Genomic DNA, 24646 nt, shown 5'->3' with positions numbered 1-24646 from the left:
TAGCTTAATCAAACTCACTGAGGTAACCTCTTAAGACTTGGTTACGTAGTTAATTAGTGATCTTAAGACTAAACAAGTGAGTGCGTGCCCTCGTGTAATTAATTATCTTTAATTAACAAATTAAACTCACACACACACATCTATTCTTCTCTCTATAAAAGGGACCTCGATTCAGTATTGCCACTCATTCCTTACTTGTTTCTTTCTGCTAGATTTCCTGGGCTTGTAGTAATTAATAAGAACCACCAATTTTTTTATACAAGTATTAAAAACTGGCCAACTTCAAGGAAATTCTGGAGGAGGAAGAGGCTCGTAGTAAAAAGGTCGTTTGGACCTTCTATGAAGCACTAGCCAAACTAGACGTGGAGACGGTGCACCGATTACTCGCTCCAGATATTGACTGGTGGTACCATGGACCACCTGCTCATCAAACCCACATGATGCACCTCTTAACTGGCTGTTCCACCACCTCCTCACCTTCATCCTCGCTGTCTTCGTCACCATCTTCAGACTGCTATGACAATCCATCGCCATTTGTGTTTGTGCCTAGCTCTATAACTGCATTTGGGTCCACCGTACTTGTGGAAGGGTGTGATTTGGGGCATTCCGTTTCATGGGTCCACGCTTGGACCGTAAATGATGATGGGATTATTACCCAAGTAAAGGAGTACTTCAATACGTCTCTAACCGTTACCCGTATTGAGGATTGGCCCGCCAAGAATAACCTGTGGGAAAGCAGTCTTTCGAATACTCTTGGAAAATCGGTGCCCGGACTTCTCCTTACAATCTAGCCAATCCACCAAATTCATTAACTAGCTATAGCTAGTGGTAATAATATTGGGTAGGCGCGTCTTCCGCTCCTAATGCTTGCAGGAGTATATTCCAAAGTTGAAAAAAATCAAAGTATAACTACATAGTACTAATTATCTTCTATGTCAGTCTGTATGTCCCCCTATGTCTCTTTGTATTAAAAGAAAAAGTAAAATATACCCCCCATTGTGACGCCCAAGCAATAGATGTGATCGTTATAAATATTGATCATATGTAATAAAATTTGCAATACACATTTTCGCAAGTTAATATTTCTACCCAAGTAAAGCATCTTCTCGATCTTGATGGCTCGGTTTCATTGAGCGCCTATATAATTTATATGAGTTTGAGGATCTCATGGTTGTTCAAAGATCTTAGAAATATATATCATACTCCACTCTGAGAAATTAAAGAGCGAAAGTAGTGGGCGCTTCCCATAATTTCTATAGGCAGCCCAAGAAGCTATTTCTTTTCTTTTTTTTTGTTGAAAGGCAGCCCAACAAGCTGCCATGGCAAAAACGGAATAGGTACACCTAGGGGTGGGATTTTCACCCGATTACCCGAAACCCGTGATGGATGCCCGAGTCCGGACAGGTCCATGGGGTGCCCGTGCCCGAAAGTGGGTAGGTCCCGCCCGGCCCGACAAGATTTAGTGGGCGGGCTCGGGTGAAAAGGCCTACCCGACCCCCCGCCCACACCCGAGCCCACCAAAATAGCCCGATGAGTGCCTTATACCCGCCCGTCTTGGGTAGGCTCGGTGGGTGCTTTTATAACTGCCCGATTAAACATCACCAAACACCCGCCCATTATATACAATAGCAAACACCTGTTTAGACTTTAGGTGTCCCTCCACCATTGGATTTTAGGGTTTTTTAATATCAACGGTTGTATGTGATCTTTAGTTTTTACCTTTTAGTATATATATGGGATTGAGATTACTAAACAATTTCTTCACACCCTCCCTGTTAGAGCGCCTCTTTATCTCTCCGTAAGACACTTGACTTCTCAGACAATTTTTCTTCTTTAATCTTGTAACCATTTAGATCAAACATAAAATAATAAAGATCACAAACTTCAAGATCTTTGTAACCATTATTCTTCTTTAATCTTGTAACCATTTGGTTACAAAGATCAAACAAACTTCAAGATCTTCGTTACCATTTTTCTTCTTTAATCTTGTAACCATTTGGTTACAAAGATCAAACATATAATAATAAAGATCAAACAAACTTCAAGATCTTTGTTCCCGTTTTTCTTATAATTTCTAAGTATAGAATATTGAGTTGTTATTCTCCCTTGTTCCAGATCTGTGAAGTCTTTGTTTACATCTTCTGGAATCACATACATGTTCTTGCTTTCACAGATCTGAAGTTAAATTTCTTAATATTTGGTTGAAGTGAAATTTCTTAATATTTTATATATTAAATTTTTTAAAAAAATTGACATATTTTATAGCATCACCCGAAGCCCGAACGACCCGATGCCCGGATAACCCGTCTCCATAACCGGGCTTGGGCGGGCTCTGATCATAGAAATATTTAAATTTGCCCGCCCGATTTACCCGAGTGCCCGAATGGTCAAGGAGCACAAGTACCCGACCCGCCCGCGCCCGAAACTTGACTACCCGCGGGTACCCATACCCGCCCGATTCCCACCCCTAGGTACACCCATAATATCTAACCCACTTAGCTAGCCACCTCGATTACTTTAAGCGCCCCCAGTCATAATTTGTGTGAGGGGTGCATTTGGAATTGGGTATAGCAATTCCAGGAGTCCCCGTGGTGACAGGAAAATAAGCTGAGTGCATTTTTCTAAATCCAGTAAGTATCCGTCTTGAACGGATCTCAAAACAATGAAATTTTTTGGTTGGTGAAGATCTTGAAGATGCAACCTGAGACATATTCAACGTATTAGCTAGGTTAAGATGGCAGACCAGCTTCTGTTACCAATTGATCGATCTCCTACCAAATGTCATCGTATTCATATATTGTGATTACGAATGCTCTTTTAGATGATCCTGTCCCTTGTTAAAATAAAATAAAAAATAAGACCGGACCCCATATGGTAGGAAGGCAATTTAGATAGAAATAGAGGACATAGTTGAACGTACGGTAGGACAATGCCCTGTTACCCTCGGAAGGAGAAGTGCTTGAACCTGCATCTGACCCCCATTCTGGCGATTATCACCAGCAACGGAAATATCAGATGAACAAGGTTCCCCAACAATAGAGACATGATTAACAGAATAAAGAAACCCATTCTTACTGCGCCCCACTATAGATGATGAGAAGCCACAACAAGGTTCCTAGATGTCCTCGGAAGAATTTGTGCAAACTAGTCCGGATGCATCTCTAACTTCAGAGAAAGAAATGGCACAGCCTCAAAACTCTTTGACACCTAGTAATTCAAGGTCCTAGAACAAACCTCAAGGTTGGTCGCAATTTTGGAGAAAGCAAACGCAATTCGGCAGGTTGGCTTCAAATGCTAGTTATTTTCTTCTTCCCTTGTATTCTATATATTCGCAAGTTTAATCTTTTCTATTCGCAAAATTAGGCGTTGGTTGATAAAAGTGATGATAGTTGGAGGATTCTTGACCAACAACATAACCATTTCTCAGGGTCTTCAAGATGGTTCATCATGGAAGATAGCAAACCGGTGTATGCATTTCTACCTCTTCTCGAGAAGATCTCATGTCATCGAAATTCCTCCAAATAACTATATACTTTATGTTTTTCAAGAAATGGACTATAAGAGTATCGTACGAATTGATACATCATGAAAAGATAATAATACATTAAGATTAATGGATTGAATACGCACTGTAACTGTCTGATTTGAGCCTTAATGGCCATATACATCTGCCTTTAAATGGCATCTTAAGGGTCTTAAAGCGCAACTAATTAATCTAGTTCTACTTTATTTTATAATGAAATTCAATAAATCTTTTACACTTGTATGAGATCGAACCTGTGAATTCCACATTGCAGAATGAATGTCGAAGTCCAGATTGAGATAGTGAAAAGACGAACAAAAAAGACGATGAGAGAGAGAAGGTGAAAAGGATGTTGGTTTGGAAAGTAGTATACGGGAAGGTCCAACTAGCCAGGTTTTATAAGATAAAGTCAAAGAGATTAATCTTCAGATAAAACATTGAGTCATCCCGACAATGACCTCTGTGTTTTTTATCTGCTTCATCGACCAAGATCCGAATCAACTTTACGATTCAGATTTCTTAAAGATGTACAGTATATAAAATCTGCCTTTTGACTCCCCAACTCTTATCTAGTCATTGGACTTGAAAGAGATTATGATGATGATGAGAGAGCCTCTTCTTCTTGATGATTCTTCACAAGTTGATCAACAACAAGAAGATCATAGGAATCCTTCTTCTATTATCATCTTACGTCTATATGCTGGTCATTTCCTTGCAAGATGGGGAGCCAGGTGGGTATAGTTATTTTGTTCTCTCTCTCTCTCTCTTTAATGCGGGGTGGGGTTTTCAACTCTGATTGATTTTCTTGTTCTAAAATCTTCTATTATTTGACTGGTTTCTCTCTGTTTGATCCTTATTAATCTCTAATGTTTCAGAAGAAAAACTTCTCATTTTCAGGCCTTTCTTGTAGTCTTTCTGACATTTGAGTTATAGTTTTGTATAGACCACAAAAAAAAAAAAAATCAAGCTTTTGATAATAAATTTATAAGATCTCTGTCAATAAACATTGAGCTCATTTGACTTCCCAAATTCATGAATTTTGGTTTCTGTTGCTATGGGTTTGTATAAACCTAACAACTTTTGTAGTATAGTCTTAGCTATACTATTCTGCTGACAAGTATACCATTCAAAACCAAAAATTTGGCCCTCATTTCAATATGTATTAGGTAACTTTATTTGACACTTAATCTCCATGGAATCATGAAAATATATTTTGAAATATTTCCATCGAAATGACAGAAATATTTCCATTTCCATGTCTGAAATTTCCATTGTGACTCCGCAAGCCTTAGCAGTTGTCGATATTGTCCCCGCTTTGATCACCTCACACAGGTGTTAAAGTGTTAAGTTGGACAATGCACGAATGAAGTAGTGCCAAATTTTTAGGGGTAGTTCTTTTTGAATAAGTCCAATCTTTTTTTTGTTTGTTGACTAAGTCCATTTTATTTGCTGTTAGTTAGTTACGTGAGCTCTAGTAGCCACTTTCTGTGTTAGTTGCCTAATTTGTAGGTGGTGGGTATTGACCACTTTCCTGTACTCATCTATATAAAGAGATGAGGTGTTTGTTGATAATAAATGAAGTTAGCAGTTTCAGTGAATCAATCTTTTATTACTTGAGTTGTTAGTGTTTAAATCTACAATTGGTATCCGAGCTTGGTTCCGTTCGTTGTTTTTCTTGTTGATAGTAGCAACTATCTGTGATTAATTAATGGCGTCTGAGACCTTCGTTCAACCAGCAATTCCCCGCTTTGATGGTCACTACGATCATTGGAGCATGTTGATGGAGAATTTTTTGAGATCCAAAGAGTATTGGCATCTCATAGAAACTGGCATTGTTGAACCGACAAGTGAAGCTGAGGTGCAAGCTTTGACAGATGTGCAAAGGTCAAGATTGAATGAGTTACGTTTGAAGGATCTCAAAGTGAAGAACTATTTATTCCAAGCAATTGATCGGTCGATTTTGGAAACTATTCTCACGAAAGATACGTCAAAACAAATTTGGGATTCGATGAAAAAGAAGTACCAAGGAAGCACGAGGGTGAAGCGTGCGCATCTACAAAAGTTACGTGTAGATTTTGAGACTCTCCGTATGCAGTTCGGAGAATCTGTGACTGATTATTTTTCGAGAACAATGTCCATTGCAAATAAGATGAAACTTAATGGGCAAAAGATGGAGGACGTTGCTATCATTGAAAAGATTCTTAGGTCCATGACTTCGAAGTTTGACTATGTAGTTTGTTCGATTGAAGAATCAAAAGATCTTGATGATCTCTCAATCGATGAACTAATGAGCTCATTAATGGTTCACGAGCAGCGTATGAATCATCATGACGTTGTAGAGCAAGCATTGCAGTCGCAACAAAATGGTCAACATTCAAAAGACGAAAACACAAGAGGCAACGGTAAAGAGCAAGGTAAAGGTCGATCTCAACCTTTTGACAAATCAAAAATACAATGTTTTAGATGTAAGAGGTATGGCCATTTCCGTTCTGAATGTCGGGTGCAATTATCTAAAAACAATTATGAAAAAGCTAATTTTGCAGAGAATGAAGATGAAATTTGTCTCTTGATGGCGTATCATGTCATTGATGAAACTCCTCCTGCAATGTGGTACTTAGATACGGGTTGTAGTAACCACATGACAGGTGATAAAACTCTTTTTTCTGACTTAGATGAGTCATATAAGAGTTCTATAAAGTTCGGGGATAACTCAGTCAGAGATGTTACAGGGAGAGGAAATGTTGCAATTCAAACAAAGGACACTACACAAATTATTTCAAATGTGTTCTATGTTCCTAGCTTGAAAAGTAACCTATTAAGTATCGGTCAATTAATTGAAAAGGGTTATGTTTTCATTCTCAAACAAAAAATGTGTCAAATTGAAGATCCAACAGGTGGTTTGGTTGCAACAGTAGCAATGACCCGCAATCGAATGTTTCCATTGTTTATTGAAAATAATGATTTTCCTTGTTTCACCAGTACAATGAAGGATAATTCTTCACGGTTATGGCATCTCCGTTATGGACATTTAAATTTCAGTGGCTTAAAGCTTCTTCACCAAAAAAATATGGTGGTAGGTCTTCCACCAATTAATCATCAGCAAGAGGTATGTGAAGGGTGTGTCATCGGCAAACAACACCGAGATCCTTTTCCAAAAGGCAAATCGTGGCGAGCTACAAAAGTGCTAGAATTAGTTCATACCGATATATGTGGACCGATTTCACCACACTCTAACGGTAACAAAAGGTATTTCATTAGCTTTATCGATGATTTCAGTCGTAAAGTTTGGGTTTATTTCTTACATGAAAAATCAGAAGCATTTTCGATATTTAAAGATTTTAAGATTCTTGTAGAGAAAGAAACAGGGTGTCTCATTAAGATCTTACGATCGGACCGTGGAGGCGAATACAATTCTAACACATTTGCAGAATTTTGCGAGCAAAATGGAATTAAAAGGCAATTGACAACAGCCTACACCCCGCAACAAAATGGCGTAGCCGAGAGAAAAAATCGAACGATCTTAGATATGGTGCGAAGCGGTTTGAACACATCCGGACTCCCAAAACAATTCTGGCCAGAAACTGTAATGTGGAGCATTTATCTTTTGAATAGAAGTCCTACAAAAGTTGTTTTGAATAAAACACCAGAAGAAGCTTGGACTGGCAGAAAACCAAATGTAAGTCACCTAAGAATATTTGGGTGCATCGGTTATGCACATGTTCCAGATGAGAAGAGAAAAAAGCTTGACGATAAAGGGGTAAAATGTATTTTTCTCGGTTATAGTGATGTTTCAAAAGCTTATAAATTATTTAATCCTATAACTAAAAAGATTATTGTTAGTCGAGATGTAATTTTTGATGAAGGGAAATCATGGAGATGGACTGTGGATGATGCTGGAGGAAACACTTCTCTTGAACTTGATAATGATGAAGTAAATGATCTTGGTGGGTCAAATATATCTGCACCAAGTACCCCTAGATCACCAAATATGACCTCACCAAATATGTCTTCAACTAGTCAAGAAGATAATTCATCCTCAACACCATCAAATTCTGCACCAACAGTGGAGCTGTCTCAACCAACTAATGTGCCAACTAATGTGGCTTCGAGGCCTCACCGTAGCATCCAAAGACCAATTTGGATGGATGATTATGAAGTAAGTGGATTGAATGATTTAAATGATAATTCACTTGCTCATTTAGCTTTATATGCAGACTGTGATCCGATAACATTTCATGATGCGGTGAAAGAACCTAAATGGCAAGCAGCCATGAATGATGAAATCAAAGCTATAGAAAAGAACCAAACATGGGAGCTGACTGATCTTCCATATGGTTACAAATCAATTGGTGTTAAGTGGGTTTACAAGACTAAATACAATGCAAATGGTGAAGTCGACAAACACAAAGCAAGGTTAGTCGCCAAAGGGTACTCACAAAAACAAGGTATTGATTATGAAGAAGTTTTTGCGCCAGTTGCAAGGCACGATACCATCAGAATGATCATTGCTTTAGCTGCACAAAATTCATGGCCTATATTCCAATTAGATGTTAAATCGGCGTTTCTAAATGGTGATCTGCAAGAGACTGTATATGTTGATCAACCTCTTGGTTACATAAGAAAGGGATGTGAAATGAAGGTATACCGATTGCGGAAGGCCTTATACGGACTAAAACAAGCTCCACGAGCATGGTATAGTCGGATTGAGGCATACTTCATGAAGATGGGTTTTCACAAGTGTCCATATGAGCCTACACTCTTTATACAATCTAAATCAGATGGGAAGTTTTTTATTGTGTGTCTATATGTGGATGATTTGATCTACACCGGCAATGATCTTACAATGTATAGAGATTTTAAACAATTAATGATGTCAGAGTTTGAAATGTCAGATCTTGGCATGATGCATTACTTTCTTGGCCTCGAGGTGGAACAATGCGATGAAGGTACGTTTATATCTCAAAAGAAATATGCTAATGAGATTTTAAGCAAGTTTCAAATGCAGGACTGCAATTTTGTTCGTACACCTACAGAAGTTGGAATAAAGTTAGCTAAAGATTTTGATGGAGAAAAGGTAGATGGCACTTTATATAAACAAATTGTGGGTAGCCTTATGTATTTAACGGCTACTCGACCAGACATTATGTATGCTGTTAGTACTATCAGTCGTTACATGGAAAATCCAACAGATATGCATCTTAACGCTGCAAAAAGAATATTTCGTTATCTGAAAGGTACAGACGATTTTGGAATTTTTTATCAAAACGGGTCGGAAGCTAATTTAATCGGTTTTACTGATAGCGATTATGGTGGAGATCTTGATGACCGTAAAAGTACATCAGGATATGCTTTTTTATTAGGGTCAGGTGTGATCTCATGGTCTTCGAAGAAACAACAAGTTGTTTCTCTATCCACTACAGAAGCGGAGTATATTGCTGCATCATCGTGTGCTTGTCAGGCAATTTGGTTGAGAAGATTGTTAACTGAAGTCAAGTTTCAACAAAATGGAAGCATTCCGATATTTTGTGACAACATATCAACTATTAAGTTGTCCAAAAATCCAGTTTATCACGGGAGAAGCAAACACATCGACATTCGTTATCATTTTCTGCGGGATTTAGTGAAGGAGGGAACAATCGATATCATTCATTGCAGAAGTGAAGACCAACTTGCTGATATATTTACTAAACCACTCAAATTTGTTATCTTCGAGAAACTTCGAAAATTGCTCGGCATTTGCTCAAGGAAGGAGATGAAGCTGAATCTTGCTCAAATTGAAAAGCCAGGAGGTTGTATTGGCTGAGGTCTACAATAAACTGGATTTGATGACTCCAGTTTAAGGGAGGGTGTTAAAGTGTTAAGTTGGACAATGCACGAATGAAGTAGTGCCAAATTTTTAGGGGTAGTTCTTTTTGAATAAGTCCAATCTTTTTTTTGTTTGTTGACTAAGTCCATTTTATTTGCTGTTAGTTAGTTACGTGAGCTCTAGTAGCCACTTTCTGTGTTAGTTGCCTAATTTGTAGGTGGTGGGTATTGACCACTTTCCTGTACTCATCTATATAAAGAGATGAGGTGTTTGTTGATAATAAATGAAGTTAGCAGTTTCAGTGAATCAATCTTTTATTACTTGAGTTGTTAGTGTTTAAATCTACAACAGGCCCCCCACCACAAAAGGCCTTGGCACTTATTAAGCTCGAGCGTACACCGATAGCCCAGGCTCCAGACACTCTCGTGAGCGATGTGCGACTATCACATCCACCAAAACCGCAATTTCATCCCTTGCATAGAATATGTAGGCTCGGGACACTCTCGTGAGCGATGTGTGACTATCACATCCACCGAAGCCGAAATTTCATCCCTTACATGGAATATGTAGAACTTTTGTTTTTGCCTCTGCAAAACGGTGGAGAAATACACATGTTACCCCTCGGCTGTAGCCGGCTTCGCCACCTTTTTTATAGTACGTACATTCTTTTTGTAAATTTTTAGACCCCTTTCATACTTGTGTCCTTTGATAATCTGATTTTGTCCACTTCAATTTCCTTCTTCTACAGAATGTGGGAATTCTCTGTTGGTTTATACATGATTAACATTTGGCCAGACTCTTTACTGCTTGCGGCTGTTTATGGTGTCACGGAATCTGCCTCTACAGCATTATTTGGTTCTGTCGTCGGACAATGGGTGGATAGACTTACATATCTTCAGGTGATTAAGTTTGTCTTGATTGATCCAAAAATTCTTACTTGCGGTGTGCACCTGTAACTCGACGGTATAGACTTGTGTATGGCTAAACTTGTCTAAATGCCAGGATTTCTATAAGTTCCTTTATTACTACAACTTTTGAGAGATTTGAAAGTAGATACCTAAAATTTATGGATTTCAATTGGTATTGGTGTAAGTATGCAGGTTCTACGGCTATGGTTGTTAACCCAGAACCTCTCCTTCATAGTGGCAGGAGTTGCAGATACTGCATTACTGGTTTTTCCAGGGTTGAAATTCTCAGGTTTCACAACATTCATTTCACTCGTGGTGTTAACCAATATCTCTGGCGCGGTTGGTGTTCTTTCCACTCTTGCAGGAACTATTTTGGTCGAGAGAGAATGGTGATCAACTATCCCTCACATTAAGAGAATATTCCCTCTCGGATTAGCATTTTGGCTTTTTTGGTTACCGTGGCTCATCATCTCGAAATGGAATTATACTTTCTAGGTTGTTGGTTTCTGCTAGGTTAATGCTAGTCTTCCCCTCAGATGCGTTTTTTTCCTTTCTATGTATATTTCTTAATCTCATCGACTCTTGGTTGTTAAACTTTCGCTGAAATTACAGGGTGATCGTCATCTCGAAAGGTCAACCTCCGGAAGTCTTGACAAACATGAATGCAGTTATTCGGCGTATTGATTTAAGCTGTAAACTTTTTGCCCCTGTTGTTAGTGGGTTCATTATCAGTTTTATATCGTTAGAGGCATCATCTGTGACTTTAGCGTTATGGAACACATTAGCAGTTTGGTTGCAGTACTGGCTTCTAAGCTCAGTGTATAATGGAATTCCAGCTCTAAGCGAAAATGACGAATGGAGAAAAGCACGATTTATACAAAATAATCCAGTCCAAAGCTCATCTAGGTCACCTGAAATTGAAACCTTGCTTCCTCGCTCGATGAATAACTTAGCTTTGAGTGAACCTGGTTGGAAAGAGAAACTATTCGAACACTTGTCAAAGATACCCTGTGTTGAAGCATGGACTGTGTACTTTCAGCAAGATGTGGTGCTACCAGGAATAGCTCTTGCCTTACTATACTTTACTGTCCTCAGGTAATACTCTTCCAAAGTTCAAATGTCGTTTTACAGAAAGAAAAAGATAAACTTGTTGTTTCGTAATCTTTTGGGCTCAATAAAGAGAACATATCGAATTTCATATGCAGCTTTGGAACATTAATGACAGCTGCTTTGGAATGGAAGGGTATACCCGCTTATGTTATTGGAATAGTCCGTGGAATCAGTGCTACAATTGGAATAGCTGCAACCCTTTTATACCCGTTTTTGCATTCACGGATATATACTCTCCGGACAGGATTATGGTCTATCTGGTTTCAGGTACATATATTACTCCTTAAAAAGACGGTTTAGAAAATAGTTTGCTCATTGAATCCTGATTCAAGGGAGCTCCTAAGTGAAACGTTACGAGTTATAAGTCCTATCCTTCAATGTGATCCGAAACTGCAAAATTTAAATCTGGTATATAGTTCAGGACCTCAGGCCTAGTTGCTATTTACACTTTCACAGTTTACGCTTATACGTCTTCTTCCGAAATGATCTTGATTCACACATCTGAATTATTTGTGCAGTGGATCTTTCTGCTAGTATGTGTTGGTTCTATATGGGTTAAAAACAGTCATATCTCAGCATGGATGTTGATGGGTGGAGTCGCAGCTTCGCGTCTTGGATTATGGATGTTCGATTTATCCGTCATGCAACAAATGCAGGTAAACAAACAACTTAAGGTCTCATGTTTCAATTACTGTGTGATGAGATAAAGAATTTCTACAGATTTGTATTAGGAATCACATGTTCAATTCTTCACTAATAGTTTATACTTTCTATATGGTTTCTGAATAGGATCAAGTTCCCGACTCCGATCGGTGTGTTGTGGGAGGAGTACAGAACTCACTTCAGTCTATATTGGATCTATTGACTTATGTCATGGGAATAATCATCTCCAATCCTCGGGTAAAATCTATCATCATTCATATTGCCAAACGTTATTAACTTTGTGTACTAGACATGAAAACTTCTAATGGCATATTTTTCTTACTGATTTTGACTTCTCAGGAGTTTGGGAAGCTAACGATCTTGTCGTTTACTGCCGTTACACTAGCTGCTGTACTCTATAGTTTTCATATCTACCGTGTCCGGAAGCACCTCTTTCACTTTGAAAAGGTTTTCGTGGCGATCAAATGTTTATTAACATGGTCCTAAGATACCAAGATATGGGAAGAAGAAAAATAATCACATCTGTAGTGGGAAGGGATATCTGTACTTCATCGTATTTCTCATCTAAGACAAAGAAACCTTCATGTGCATTAATTTTGGGTGCACCCATTCAAGTTATGCATTCATTATAAGACATAGGGGATCCATTTTTTACATTAGTTGTCATTGTCCCATGCTTTTTGGTACTTTAGGGTTTAAATGTGCTATTTCAAGATGTTGTACAGAAAGATTGGGTATTTTTTAAAACATTGTTAAAGTATCAATCGTACAATCAAAATATTCCAAAATGACATCAATTTAAGTTAGTTTAAAATAATTTGCGATGCCTATTTGGTGCAATAGTATTACAATACATATGGCATGGAAACCATCACTTTTGCTAACTACTACTTTCAAATCATGGGCAGAGTTACATGGACATTAACCTTGGTTCAGGCCAAAAGCTTGAGTAGCTTAGTTGGTCTGAAATGGGATTGTATTGTTGGTTCAAATCTCCTTACTGGTATTTTTTTTTTCTGCGCGCACATCGCGCTCCCGTTATAAGTTAGCGGCTAAGCTTGGATCGTGTCTCCGCCCGTACTTTCCATTATAAATTTTATAGATATTAAATAATCTAGAAGAAAGGTATGTAATAAATAACCGAACCACTTGGGAAAAAAATATTTATACACAATTGACTTATGATGATGGTGGGTGGGTGGGGGCAATAACCCCCAATATAGTACTACTTTTTTTTTTTTTTTTTGTTGAAACAATATAGTACTACTTGTTTGGTTAGGATTAGTACTTCTTTCTCCTTTTTTTCCTGGAATGGATTAGTACTCCTTTTTTATTGTTTGATAGCTGAATTTCGTACTGTCCGTATTATTTGAATCTGTCCTTTTTTTTTTTTTTTTTTTTTTTTTTGTTAAGAGATTTGAATCTGTCCTTCCTCACATAACTTCTCCCCCACCCCAACCTCGCTGATGACATTTTTACTGTATTTCCATATATGACCCTCACTACTTTCTACTGATCACTCCCCTTATTTCCACACATAACACTCTCTTTGATCTCTCGGTTTTTGGGCAGCCAAAATATTCTACACAGAATGAAGACTTTTGTCGATTAGATTCGATAAAGGATCAATTTTGTTTTTGGACTAAATTTGAAGATGAAAATTGGAAATTAGAGAACAAATAAATTAATCTTTGGACTCGAAATAAGGTTGCACTCTGAATTAAAAAAACAGTTGATGAAAGTATTTGTTTGTTTGTTTGTTTTTTTTTGGAAACAGATAACTTCATTAATCAGTCGAAGCTAAAGGAATTACATGATCTGAAGTTACATGAAAGAAATAAAAGCATAACCCTAAAACTCAATTAGATGAGACAATTTGCATAGTTTGTTGGGCTAGCTCATGGGCTGCCGAAATAGCCTCTCTAGGACAGGATTGGAGCGCCCATAACACGTTCGTTGTTAGCAGCTGTTGGGCCTCTTTTACAATTGGTTCAAGCCTCCACGTGTATTGATCACCACCGTAAGACACGCTCTAATTCATTTCCCAATTCCAGCACCATAAGACACGCTCTTGCCTCTGCTTCTAGAGTCGACAACACCTCCATCTTTTTCGCCCTCTCGTAAATCCTTCTTCCATCTTTGTCTCGAGCTACTACTGTTATGGCGGCCCCTGTTCTTGAGAAAGCTCCATCAAAATTAATCTTTAGAGTGTTGTCAGGAGGTGGAATCCACGAAAGATTGCTTGTGATGTTTGTTGTAGAGTCTGATCTGTTCAAGAAACCCCTGAATCTGTCGAAAGCAAGCTTGATAATATGGTTAATGTTGAGAGTTTGGTTTGAAAAGCAAACTTTGTTTCTCCCTATCCAAAAATTCCACAATAGGTATGAACCAAATACCAAATCCCTTTCACTTTTTTGCTTCTGAAGAAGTTTCTTTATGTATAGTGTTGGATCTGATTCATAGTTGATTTGCATGTTGTTGGCTGCTTTATTCATCATTTCTATAAAAAGAGGGCAAGAACCAAACATATGGCTTACTGTTTCCGGTTGAAGATGACAAAGTGGACAGGAAGGATCTATATTGTTGTTTCCTCTTCTTATACTATTCAAAATAGGTAACCCATTCATTACAATCTTCCATATAAATAGACTCACCTTAGGTTCTATGCATTTGTTATTCCATATTTTGGTCCATGAAAAGTCTGAGGCCGAGGTGTTTTGGATTTGGTTTGTGATCTGTTTGTAGTATGATTTGGTGGAGAATGTCCCTTTAGGATGCGGAATCCAAACCCATCTGTCCTCTATCCAACTTTGTGAAATAGGAATCTTCAGTATCTCTTTGGCTGATTCTTCTTCAAACATGGTATTGACTCTTTCTTCATTCCACCTGTGGTTTGTTATCAAGTCTGAGACCATTGGACAGTATTGATGTCTTCTTTGCTTAAGTTTTGGTTTGAAACCTTCTAATGTAGGAACCCATGGTTCTTTGTAGATATTTATGCTGGTACCATCTCCAACTTGGCAGCAAGTGTTAGCTCGAAGGGTATCTCGAACCTCTAGCAGTGACGTCCAGATTGGCGAGCAATTTAATTTCTTGTTTTCATTCCAATAATCACCTGTAATTGTGTACTTGGCTTTCAATAACCTCACCCAGATTGCTTGCGGACTGTTGATGAATCTCCAGGCCAGTTTGGCCACTAGATATTCATTAATTTTGGCCAAAGACCTGACCCTCAAACCTCCCAATTCCTTAGATTTTTGGATAGCTTTACATGGCAGAAAATGCATCCTCCTTTGATCTTCATCATGATCCCACTAGAAACTACGTTCTATCCTCTCCAATTGGTTTAAGGTCCCTTGGAGAGGCCTAGAAAGTAGATGTTGATGGGGCTAAGAGTTGTTTTTATAAGAGTAGTTCGACCTGCCTGGAAATCAATTTTTTCTTCCAACCCGCTAAAGTAGATTTGAATTTTTGGATAAGAAAATCGTGAGAGTGAATCCTGTTTCTTGGCTTGAGTATCAACATGCCAAGATATTTTTCAGAATCTGTCATAAGAGGGGAATTTAGGCGTACCTGGTAGCTATTTTTAATCTGAGTTGCCACACCAGCACTGAAAAATAAGGATGATTTGTCAAAATTAACAGCTTGACCGGAAAAAGAGCAATAAAAGTCCATAATTTGTAGTACCGACTCTAGATTCTGATTTGTTGCCTCTCCGAAAATAAGTAAATCGTCTGCGAATAATAAATGAGACACTGTGGGAGCAAAGTGATTTACTTTAAATCCTGTGAAGAGGGAATTTCGTTCATAACTGTCTATCAATAGTGATAAGGCTTGAGACGTGAGAATAAATAAGTACGGGGACAAGGGGCATCCCTGTCTTAGCCCTCTTGACGACTTAAAATTGCCATATTGTCTGCCATTCACTATGATGTTAAAGACTGGTGTAGTAACACAAAACATGATGAGAGACAGAAGTTTTTCCGGAATACCAAACTTTTGCAATATAGATCGTAAGAAGTCCCAATCTCCTCTGTCGTAGGCTTTGGCCATATCCATCTTTAAGGAAAATCCACTTGTCTTTGATTTTGACTGATTCATCGTATGAAGGCACTCCTGAGCTATCACAATATTGTCGATTATCTGTCGTTCGGGTACAAAAGCGTTTTGATTCCAACTAATGGACCCCTCCAGAAATGGTCTTAGCTTATTCGCGATTAACTTTGTGATGCATTTGTAAATGGTATTACACAAAGCAATTGGTCTGAAATCAGTTACCGTTGATGGGTGCTCGATTTTAGGGATTACGACGAAGTTGGTTTGATTGATACCTGGATCGAAATTTCCCTGTTGAAAAGCGTCCCTAATAAAACTGATAAGATCAGACTTAATGGTTTCCCATCCATTTTTAAAAAACGAAACAGGGAATCCATCCGGTCCAGGGCTTTTCATCTGTCTCATTTTGAAAACCACCTCCTTGAGCTCTTCTTTTGTTGGTATCGTTGACAGGTCATGCTGGTCTTCAACGGAAAGTTGCTGATAGCTAGTTAATACCTCGGCCGGAACTTGAGTAACCTGGCCGGCCTTGAAATAATTCTGAAAGTGATCAACTATCTTTTCAACAATCTGTTTTTCATCTGTAATTGTTTCCCCATTTTCAGTAGAGAGAATCTGGATCTGATTCTTTTTCCGACGAACTGCTATAGATGAATGAAACACCTTAGTATTTCGATCCCTATTTAAAGCCCACAGTTGCCTTGTTCGTTGTTCTAGCTTTGTTCTCTGTGAATCTTCCAAAAATATGATTTCTTCTTGTAATGTGGCTTCTCTTAGTAGCATTGCCGTTGAGGGAAGTAATGGTTGGGTTTGCAACAATTGTGATCTCAATACTTTCAATCTTCTCTCCACATTACCAAAAGCATGTTTGCTCCAATTTGATAAATCTGCCTTGGTTTGCATTAAGTTTAGACCCGATATCTTGGTTGTGGGAGTTCCATGAATCAGATAAGACTGAGTTATAGTTGTCGTGTTTCATCCAAAAAGATTGGTATTTGTTTGTTTTGGATGCCCTAAAAAACCTCCATCTTGGTGTTTTTGAGCTGGCTTCTTCTCTCCAGCCATTTCGGTGAATGATAAGGGGTAATTGAGTAATACTACTATGCAGCAACAATTTTATCCTCCACATCTGGTTGTACGGATAAAGACCAATATGGTAATTTACAAAGCTCAAAAAGCTTCTCCTTCAACTTTTTCAGCTTTCAACTGTCTCGAATACAATCTCTCTCTCTCTCTCTCTCTCTAAAAATCTTGAAAACCTAATTGATTCTTCAAAATCAACATATCATCTCCCAAGAAGATTATCAGAAAGAAACTCATCTGATCGTGATAATAACTTATCAAAATCTGAATCCGATTAAAGGCAATGAAAAAGCAGAAATCCGATGAGGAGGAGGAGGAGAAAGAGACATTTGAATTCAAACCATTCAATCTCATCAACGATGAAATTATCTTCGCTATTCTTGATTGCCTTGAAGAGAATCCTATTGACAAAAAATCATTCTCTCTGGTCTCCAAATCTTTCTACATGGTTGAATCTCGTCATCGGAAAACACTTAAACCACTCAGACACGAACTTCTCAGTAAGATTCTCAGTCGATATCCTTCAGTTACTCATCTCGATCTCTCTCTATGCCCTAGAATCACGGATAATAATCTATCTTCAATATCTTCTTCAATGTGTAAATCGGTTTTGAGATCGATTAATCTTTCCAGATCCAAGTTTTTATCACATTTAGGGATTTCGAGTTTAGTTCTCAATTGTTCGTCATTGGTAGAGATTGATCTCTCGAACCGAACGGAGTTAACTGATTCAGCTGCATCGGTGATCAAAGAGGCTAAGAATTTGGAGAAGTTGTGGTTGGGGAGGTGTGTGTTGATTTCAGATATGGGAATTGGTTGTATTGCTGTTGGATGCAAGAAGCTAAAATTGCTTAGCTTGAAATGGTGTGTTAGTGTCACTGATCTCGGGGTTCATCTCATTGCTGTTAAATGTAACGAGCTTCACAGTTTAGATCTCTCTTATGTCCCGGTAATTCCCTCCCAACTTTTATGCTGCTTGATTGATTATCAAATGGAGTATATTTTCTTAATCTCATTATACTACTTGGTTTAGTTTCCTAGTGAAAAAAACGCATCAAACTGAATGTTCCTCTATATTGTAATTGTACAGGTCACAAACAAATGTCTTCCTTCTATCATGCAACTACGGCATCTTAAAGATTTGATTCTTGTGGGATGTACTAGAATCGATGACAAGGGCCTTGCCAACATTAAACAGGGAGGAAGCATGTCCTTGGAGGTATGTTACCAAACTACTAATTGAAGTCAACCTTTAGTCAGTGTCCTCCTCCTATTTAAAGTTTTACTGTTGTTTATCATCGATGATTGATTGACGAACCAAGTTGGTGATACAATGCTCATGACAGACTCTTGATATGTCATACTGTGAGCATGTGAGTCATGTTGGTCTCTCCTCCCTAACAAATGGATCTACAAGTCTGCGACAACTTATCATAGCACATGGCCCCCATGTAAGACTTGAGTATAGAGCTCTTACTACTTTTTTTTTTTTTCTCCTTTGATAAAATTGAAAGCTTATCTACCTACAGGTAGTTTATTTTTTAATGTGATGAATTTCAGATCACACTTGCTCTAACTGATACCATGGCAAAGCTTCCGAACTTACAATCTGTCAAATTAGATTGTTGTGAGGTTACCTCATCTGCACTGAAGGCCATTGGTAATTGGTGCATATCATTAAAGGAGCTTAGCTTAAGTAAGTGCTCCGGTGTGACGGATGATTGTCTGTCGTTTCTGGTGACAAAGCATAAAGATTTGAGGAAGCTAGACATCTCTTGCTGCCATGAGATAACTTGTGTCTCTATCGACAGCATTACAAGTTCATGCACCTCTCTGACTTCCCTTAGAATGGAGTCATGTAGCCGGGTTTCAGAAGAAGCCTTCATCTCCATTGGACAGCACTGCAATTTCTTGGAGGAATTGGATGTTACCGATAATGAAGTCAATGATGAAGGTTATTTGGCAAACATAGCTTGCTCTATATATATATGAATATTACATTCTGTTATTTTACTCCTAGTATTTGTTGATGTAGGTCTGAAGTCTATATCAAGATGTTCCAGACTGTCCATTTTACGAATAGGAATTTGCTTGAACGTAACTGATGAAGGGCTTATCCATGTTGGCATGCATTGTCCAAAACTAAAAGAGCTGGACCTTTACAGGTTTGTGACTTTCATCATAGATCGTCAATTTGTGCCTGTGTTATTATTCCTAGGATATTTCGATTTTTTTTTTTTAACAATCCTAGAATACTTAGATGGAAGGTATGAAGCCTAACCTCGATACGGTCGACAACTGAAGTCATGAATCTTAGTTCCTACTGTGAATATGGTTTTTATAATATTTAATAGTGAACTGTTAGACACTCATGAAGTTTGGGAGAAAGAAAGGGTATGCTTAGTAATCAATCTGACGGATATTGCTCATTATAATAGCTTAACCTGAATGATTGTCTTTTCTCTTTTTTTGATATAGGTCTCCGGCCGTAACTGATTTAGGAATAGCATCGATTGCTGAAGGCTGTCGTATGCTGGAGATAATTAACATAGCATATTGCAGAGACATAACTGATAGTTCTCTTGTTTGTCTATCGAAATGCTCAAAGTTGAATACACTAGAAATGCGAGCATGTCCTTGTGTTTCATCTAGGGGACTCTCAGCCATAGCCATGGGATGCAAACAACTAACCAAGCTAGACATAAAAAGCTGCCATAATATTAATGATTCTGGAATGATTCCACTTGCTCACTTCTCCACAAACCTGAAACAGGTAAATTCATTAGTTCCATTCTCTTAATAATTGGCAGCATATTCTATTATATTAATACGTAAATTGATGCATCTTGCAGATAAATTTGTCATATTGTTCTGTAACGGATATTGGGCTCTTGGCACTAGTTAACATCAGCTGCTTACTAAACCTGACTGTATTACACGTTAGAGGCTTAACTCCAAATGGCGTAGCAGCTGCCCTAATGGCATGTAGAGGTTTAAGGAAAGCAAAGCTACATACATCATTTAAAGCGTTACTAACTCAACCCTTTATTGAACATATAGAATCTTGCGGTTGTTCTTTCCAATGGAGAGATAAACCTTTCCAGGTACGTACATATATATATATATATATATATATATATATATTGCTCGGGAATATTTCTAACCTGGTGTTCGGACCTGTAGTTTTTCTTTTACTTAAAATACATGGTGGTGTATCGGTGATGGGCAGGTTGCAGTAGATGCAAGGAGTTGGAAGCAGCAATTGCTAGCTACTTTATAAGATCACAATGACTCTGAAGCTGGTACGCTGACAGAGTTCTATTTCTTCATCAGGTGAATTTTTAATTTATGATCCCTCCTGTTTTTCAGATTTCTGCGTATCTTAGCGTAAAATTATTACGTATCAAAGTGTACATGAAAAAAGGTATGTGGTTTCTAATTCTGTTGTATTCTTGACGAAAGAAATGTAATATATTATATATTGTCAATAGAAATGTTTATAATATATTGGTTAATGATATAGTCTTCAACTTGCACAACAAGATTTATTTGTTTTACTTGGTCATACTTGTTTGGTTAATAGCTGATTTTTCATAATAAAATAATTGTAGGTACCTTTTTATTTTTGTTTTAAAACAAATCCATTTTTTGTTTGTGTTTATGCTACTTGGATTAAACATTGTTGCGCCAATCAGCTAATGGTTTATGTGAGGGTCCTGTCCTGTGCGACTACTAATTAGTCAAAACTTCATTAATCTGTAACATAATTTTGTAACTAGACTGTTAAGTAATTAGTTCAACAAAAAAAAAAAAAAGGCTGTTAAGTGATTTCTTAGCTTTCTTCTAGTAAGTTGATGGTTAGGTCATTGTCAAGTACTAATTACTCGCGTTGTTTAGTTTATTTTAGTTTAGTTCAGGTCAACAATTAGACATTGTAATCTTCTCTAATACAGTAGTACTATGTTACTTGAGAACTCGTAGATTCAAATTCCAAACACAACTTATGAATTTACGAGGTTATAACATATGTTTGTAGATCTATAATCTTATACCTAATTGTGTAAAGATAAGTTTAAAGAAACAAAGCGCTAGTATTAAATAGATCTATAATCTTTAAAGCAAACAAAAACACTAACTTTTCATTAGCTTTAATACTAACTACTACTAAATCTAGTCTTGGATTTGATTCGGAAAAAGGAAAAAATCTAGGCTTGGGGATTTCTAGGATCTCGTCTGATAGAACCACTTTTGATTGATTCTTAATGGGAGAAATCGAACGGCTTAAAAAGAGAAAGTTTAATCACGTGATTGTACACGTGGATGGACTTGGTTTGTGGACGACAAATGAGCCCCGTTTGCCAAGTCGCCCGTCAAAAGTCAGAGCCGCCTCTCTCTTTCAGTCAAAATAAACACAAGGGTTGACTAAACATAAATTTTCCACGGTCAAACTTTCCCCCTCTATTAACTTCCAAGAAGTTGCCTTTTTGCCTTGGGATCTCATTTCTTTCTTTCTTCAAAGACATCTCATAAAACACTCTCTCTGCTTATTTCTCTCTCTAAACTCTCTTACTACTACTACTACAAGTAGTCGGTCTTAAATAGTAATAAAACCAACGGAAGTAGTAAAGCTTTCTCTTTTTTATTTTCTCCCAACCTCAAAAACTGTTTCTTCTTCCTCTTTCATTTTGATGACTTCTTCAGGTAGTGGTGGTGCCAGTTTAGAAACTTCAGCTGATTCAAGTTATCACCACCCATTAAATTTCTCTTTCTCAAACTCTACTACTACTACTAGTAATAATAATAACCAATTCATGACTTCTTCCTTCTCCGATCTCCTTACCAGTGGTAACGATATCTATACCGGCGGTAGTAATAGTAGTTATCAGAACATAGATAACATAGTCAATCGATTCACTGATCGATTACCATCAGATCGTATTGGTGGTGGAAGTGGAAATGGAATTCCTAAATTTAAGTCAATTACACCTCCATCGTTACCCATCTCTCCTCCTTCTGTTTCACCTTCTTCTTACTTCTCTATCCCTCCTGGTCTTAGCCCTGCTCAACTCTTGGATTCCCCTGTTCTTCTTTCTGCCTCTAATGTAAGTCTATAACACCTATCTCTCTCTCTCTCTCTCTACTTTCTCTATAACTCAAAACCCATGTTCTCAATCTTTTTATTTCTGTAATTTGATTAATGGGTTATGTTTTGTTTTCTGGGTTTTGTCCTTTTTCAATTTATTTTAATCGAATTTTGTTTTTGATTTTTGTTGCAGATTTTGCCATCTCCAACTACTGGAACATATTCTGCTCATCAATCATACAACTGGAGAGGAAATTCTGGTGATTTTCAGCAACAAAATATCAAACAGGAAGATAGAAATTACTCTGATTTCTCTTTCCAACCACAACCAAGACCTCTTGTTTCCATCTTCCACCAGGAACAACAACAACCATGGACAATTTCTCAAGAATCCACCACCACCATTGGAACTGATTTCTCATCATCAGGGGGAAACCCAAATGTTAAATCTGAATTCCCTAGGGTATTACACAGCTTTTCACCTGAGATTTCAACAATACAGCATCAAGCTAATAACAATCAAATTAGCAATAACCAGCAGCAATCTGATTATAACCACCCATATAATTCACAAGCTTCTCAAACTCTTAGAGAAAAAAGAAGATCAGAAGATGGTTATAATTGGAGAAAATATGGACAAAAACAAGTAAAAGGAAGTCAAAATCCAAGAAGTTATTATAAGTGTACTTATCCAAATTGCCCAACTAAGAAGAAAGTTGAAAGATCATTAGATGGACATATTACTGAGATTGTTTATAAGGGTACTCATAATCATCCAAAGCCTCAATCAACTCGAAGATCGTCGTCAGGGAATAATTCTACTCAAGCAGCAGCAGCAGCACTAGCTTCATCTGCAGTTGCTATTCCTACTTCATCCGATATTTCAGATCACCATTTGAAGATTACCACCAATCAAATGGAGCATGTTACAACACCAGAGAATTCATCTGTTTCAATTGGAGATGAAGAATTCGATCAAAGCTCTCAAAGGAGTAAATCAGGTGGTGATGAGTTTGATGAAGATGAAAAAGATCCCAAAAGATGGTAACTAATCAAACAATTAATCAACTAATATGTTTTTCCCATTTATTGATTCAAAATCTTAGATTTTATTGTGGTTTTGTTTTAACAGGAAGGGAGAAATAGATCAGAATGAAGGAACCTCAGCTGTAGGAAGTAGGACAGTCAGAGAACCAAGAGTTGTTGTTCAAACAACAAGTGATATTGATATACTTGATGATGGATATAGATGGAGGAAATATGGACAGAAAGTTGTCAAGGGGAACCCTAATCCAAGGTAAACTACTTCCCCGCTTTTTTTGTTGTTGTGGCGACACAAGTTAAGACTCGGAAATCCTGTGACTTGGTAGTATTTTTTTTCTCATTGTCTGAGTCTGATTCTTCTGGAACTTAATCATTTCGTCTCAAATGGACTCAAAATTAGTCATGCAAACGAGTCAAACATCACGAGACAGAGAAAAACAACATTCTGAAATTTCAATCTAGAGTTGGAGTCAGATTCCGAGTTGACCTGGAATAAAACACGGAGCCTACTTTAGTTAATTTTGACCTAAATGTTTCATTTTTATTTGAAATGCAGGAGTTACTACAAATGTACAAGTTCAGGATGTGCTGTGAGAAAGCATGTAGAAAGAGCATCTCATGATCTGAGAGCTGTGATCACAACTTATGAAGGCAAACACAACCATGATGTACCTGCAGCTAGAGGTAGTGGCAGCATTAATCGTCCGGCTCTGCCTACCACCCTTGACAACAACAACCGTCATGTAACGATGAATTCTACTGTAGTAAGGCCTTACCCGTCTTCGGTTTCTTCTATTCAATCAAACAATGGTAATGGTAATGGTAATGTTAGACAACCGGTATCTGAAGGACAAACACCTTTTACATTAGAAATGTTAAGGAGTCCTGGGAGTTTTGGATTCTCTGGATTTAATAACCCTCTGGAATCATCGTTTATGAATCAACAACAACAATCAGAAAATGTTTATTCAAAAACAAAGGAAGAACCGAGAGAGGACATGTTGCTCGAGTCAATACTATATTAAGATTCATTTTTAACATATATAGATCGAAAGGTAGGTAAAATTGTTTGATCTTGTTTAAATCCTTGAGAATAATAAAGTTAGATAAATTAAGATTAGTTTTGTATCAATGTATGTATGTACTAAAATGAAGTTTTGTTGGTATGTAAATTTACAAGTGATATGTATAATTGGAGTAAGTTTTATTTATTTTCATTTATTTGATATTCACAAGGTCTCTTTCAGGATACCGTAAATGGAATGAAGTTATAGAAGTAATAGTAAATGGAATGAGGTTATAGAAGTAATAGTAACCAACCGTGATAGGAGATAGGGAGACGGACAAATTTGGCCTGAATTTGTCGTGAA

General features: G+C 37.6%; 3 protein-coding genes and 1 pseudogene across 4 annotated transcripts; all 4 read left to right on the top strand.

Moving 5' to 3' along the window:
• Positions 1-213: 213 nt before the first annotated feature.
• On the top strand, positions 214-1072 carry LOC147546773 (wound-induced protein 1 pseudogene; annotated as a pseudogene).
• Positions 1073-2664: 1592 nt separating this feature from the next.
• Positions 2665-12838, top strand: LOC147546772 (solute carrier family 40 member 1-like). 2 transcript variants are annotated; one of them, XM_086636747.1, is made up of 10 exons: positions 2665-3280; positions 3364-3467; positions 3798-4254; positions 10078-10228; positions 10430-10626; positions 10850-11332; positions 11443-11614; positions 11866-12003; positions 12137-12247; positions 12350-12838. In XM_086636747.1, the coding sequence occupies exons 3-10, from the start codon at positions 4118-4120 to the stop codon at positions 12494-12496; spliced, it is 1536 nt and encodes a 511-aa protein (XP_086492873.1). In that variant the 5' UTR covers positions 2665-3280; positions 3364-3467; positions 3798-4117; the 3' UTR covers positions 12497-12838. The 2 variants fall into 2 exon arrangements, with proteins under 2 accessions (XP_086492873.1, XP_086492874.1); XM_086636748.1 differs by lacking the exons at positions 2665-3280; positions 3364-3467 and adding an exon at positions 9681-9983 and having other exon boundaries at positions 3849-4855.
• Positions 12839-16990: 4152 nt separating this feature from the next.
• On the top strand, positions 16991-20691 carry LOC147546771 (F-box/LRR-repeat protein 3-like). Its single transcript, XM_086632325.1, has 8 exons — positions 16991-18098; positions 18240-18368; positions 18496-18600; positions 18710-19103; positions 19185-19314; positions 19628-19922; positions 20002-20253; positions 20379-20691. Exons 1-8 carry the CDS (start codon positions 17433-17435, stop codon positions 20427-20429), a joined length of 2022 nt encoding a protein of 673 aa, XP_086488451.1. The 5' UTR covers positions 16991-17432; the 3' UTR covers positions 20430-20691.
• Positions 20692-20927: 236 nt separating this feature from the next.
• On the top strand, positions 20928-24493 carry LOC147546770 (WRKY transcription factor WRKY24-like). Its single transcript, XM_086632326.1, has 4 exons — positions 20928-22251; positions 22426-23276; positions 23365-23529; positions 23833-24493. Exons 1-4 carry the CDS (start codon positions 21838-21840, stop codon positions 24299-24301), a joined length of 1899 nt encoding a protein of 632 aa, XP_086488452.1. The 5' UTR covers positions 20928-21837; the 3' UTR covers positions 24302-24493.
• The last annotated feature ends 153 nt before the right edge of the window (positions 24494-24646 follow it).

This window comes from Eschscholzia californica, unplaced genomic scaffold (assembly GCF_041429995.1).
Source record: "Eschscholzia californica isolate CP2 unplaced genomic scaffold, dmEscCali1.0.p SCAF_4, whole genome shotgun sequence".
Classification (NCBI taxonomy): Eukaryota; Viridiplantae; Streptophyta; class Magnoliopsida; order Ranunculales; family Papaveraceae; genus Eschscholzia; species Eschscholzia californica.
Note: the sequence above shows the minus strand (reverse complement) of the source record. Positions and strands in the feature narration are given on the sequence as shown.

What these genes read in the sequence shown, in the direction of transcription:
- LOC147546770 (XM_086632326.1), top strand. Translation starts at nt 21,838, where the DNA reads ATGACTTCTTCAGGTAGTGGTGGTGCCAGTTTAGAAACTTCAGCTGAT. An exon ending in TTCTTCTTTCTGCCTCTAAT is followed by an intron (nt 22,252 to 22,425) that starts GTAAGTCTATAA and finishes TTTTTGTTGCAG; the next exon opens with ATTTTGCCATCTCCAACTAC. An exon ending in GAAAAAGATCCCAAAAGATG is followed by an intron (nt 23,277 to 23,364) that starts GTAACTAATCAA and finishes TTGTTTTAACAG; the next exon opens with GAAGGGAGAAATAGATCAGA.
- LOC147546772 (XM_086636747.1), top strand. Translation starts at nt 4,118, where the DNA reads ATGATGATGATGAGAGAGCCTCTTCTTCTTGATGATTCTTCACAAGTT. An exon ending in TATGGTCTATCTGGTTTCAG is followed by an intron (nt 11,615 to 11,865) that starts GTACATATATTA and finishes TTATTTGTGCAG; the next exon opens with TGGATCTTTCTGCTAGTATG. An exon ending in CCGTCATGCAACAAATGCAG is followed by an intron (nt 12,004 to 12,136) that starts GTAAACAAACAA and finishes GTTTCTGAATAG; the next exon opens with GATCAAGTTCCCGACTCCGA.
- LOC147546771 (XM_086632325.1), top strand. Translation starts at nt 17,433, where the DNA reads ATGAAAAAGCAGAAATCCGATGAGGAGGAGGAGGAGAAAGAGACATTT. An exon ending in GAGGAAGCATGTCCTTGGAG is followed by an intron (nt 18,369 to 18,495) that starts GTATGTTACCAA and finishes TGCTCATGACAG; the next exon opens with ACTCTTGATATGTCATACTG. An exon ending in TCTCCACAAACCTGAAACAG is followed by an intron (nt 19,923 to 20,001) that starts GTAAATTCATTA and finishes TGCATCTTGCAG; the next exon opens with ATAAATTTGTCATATTGTTC.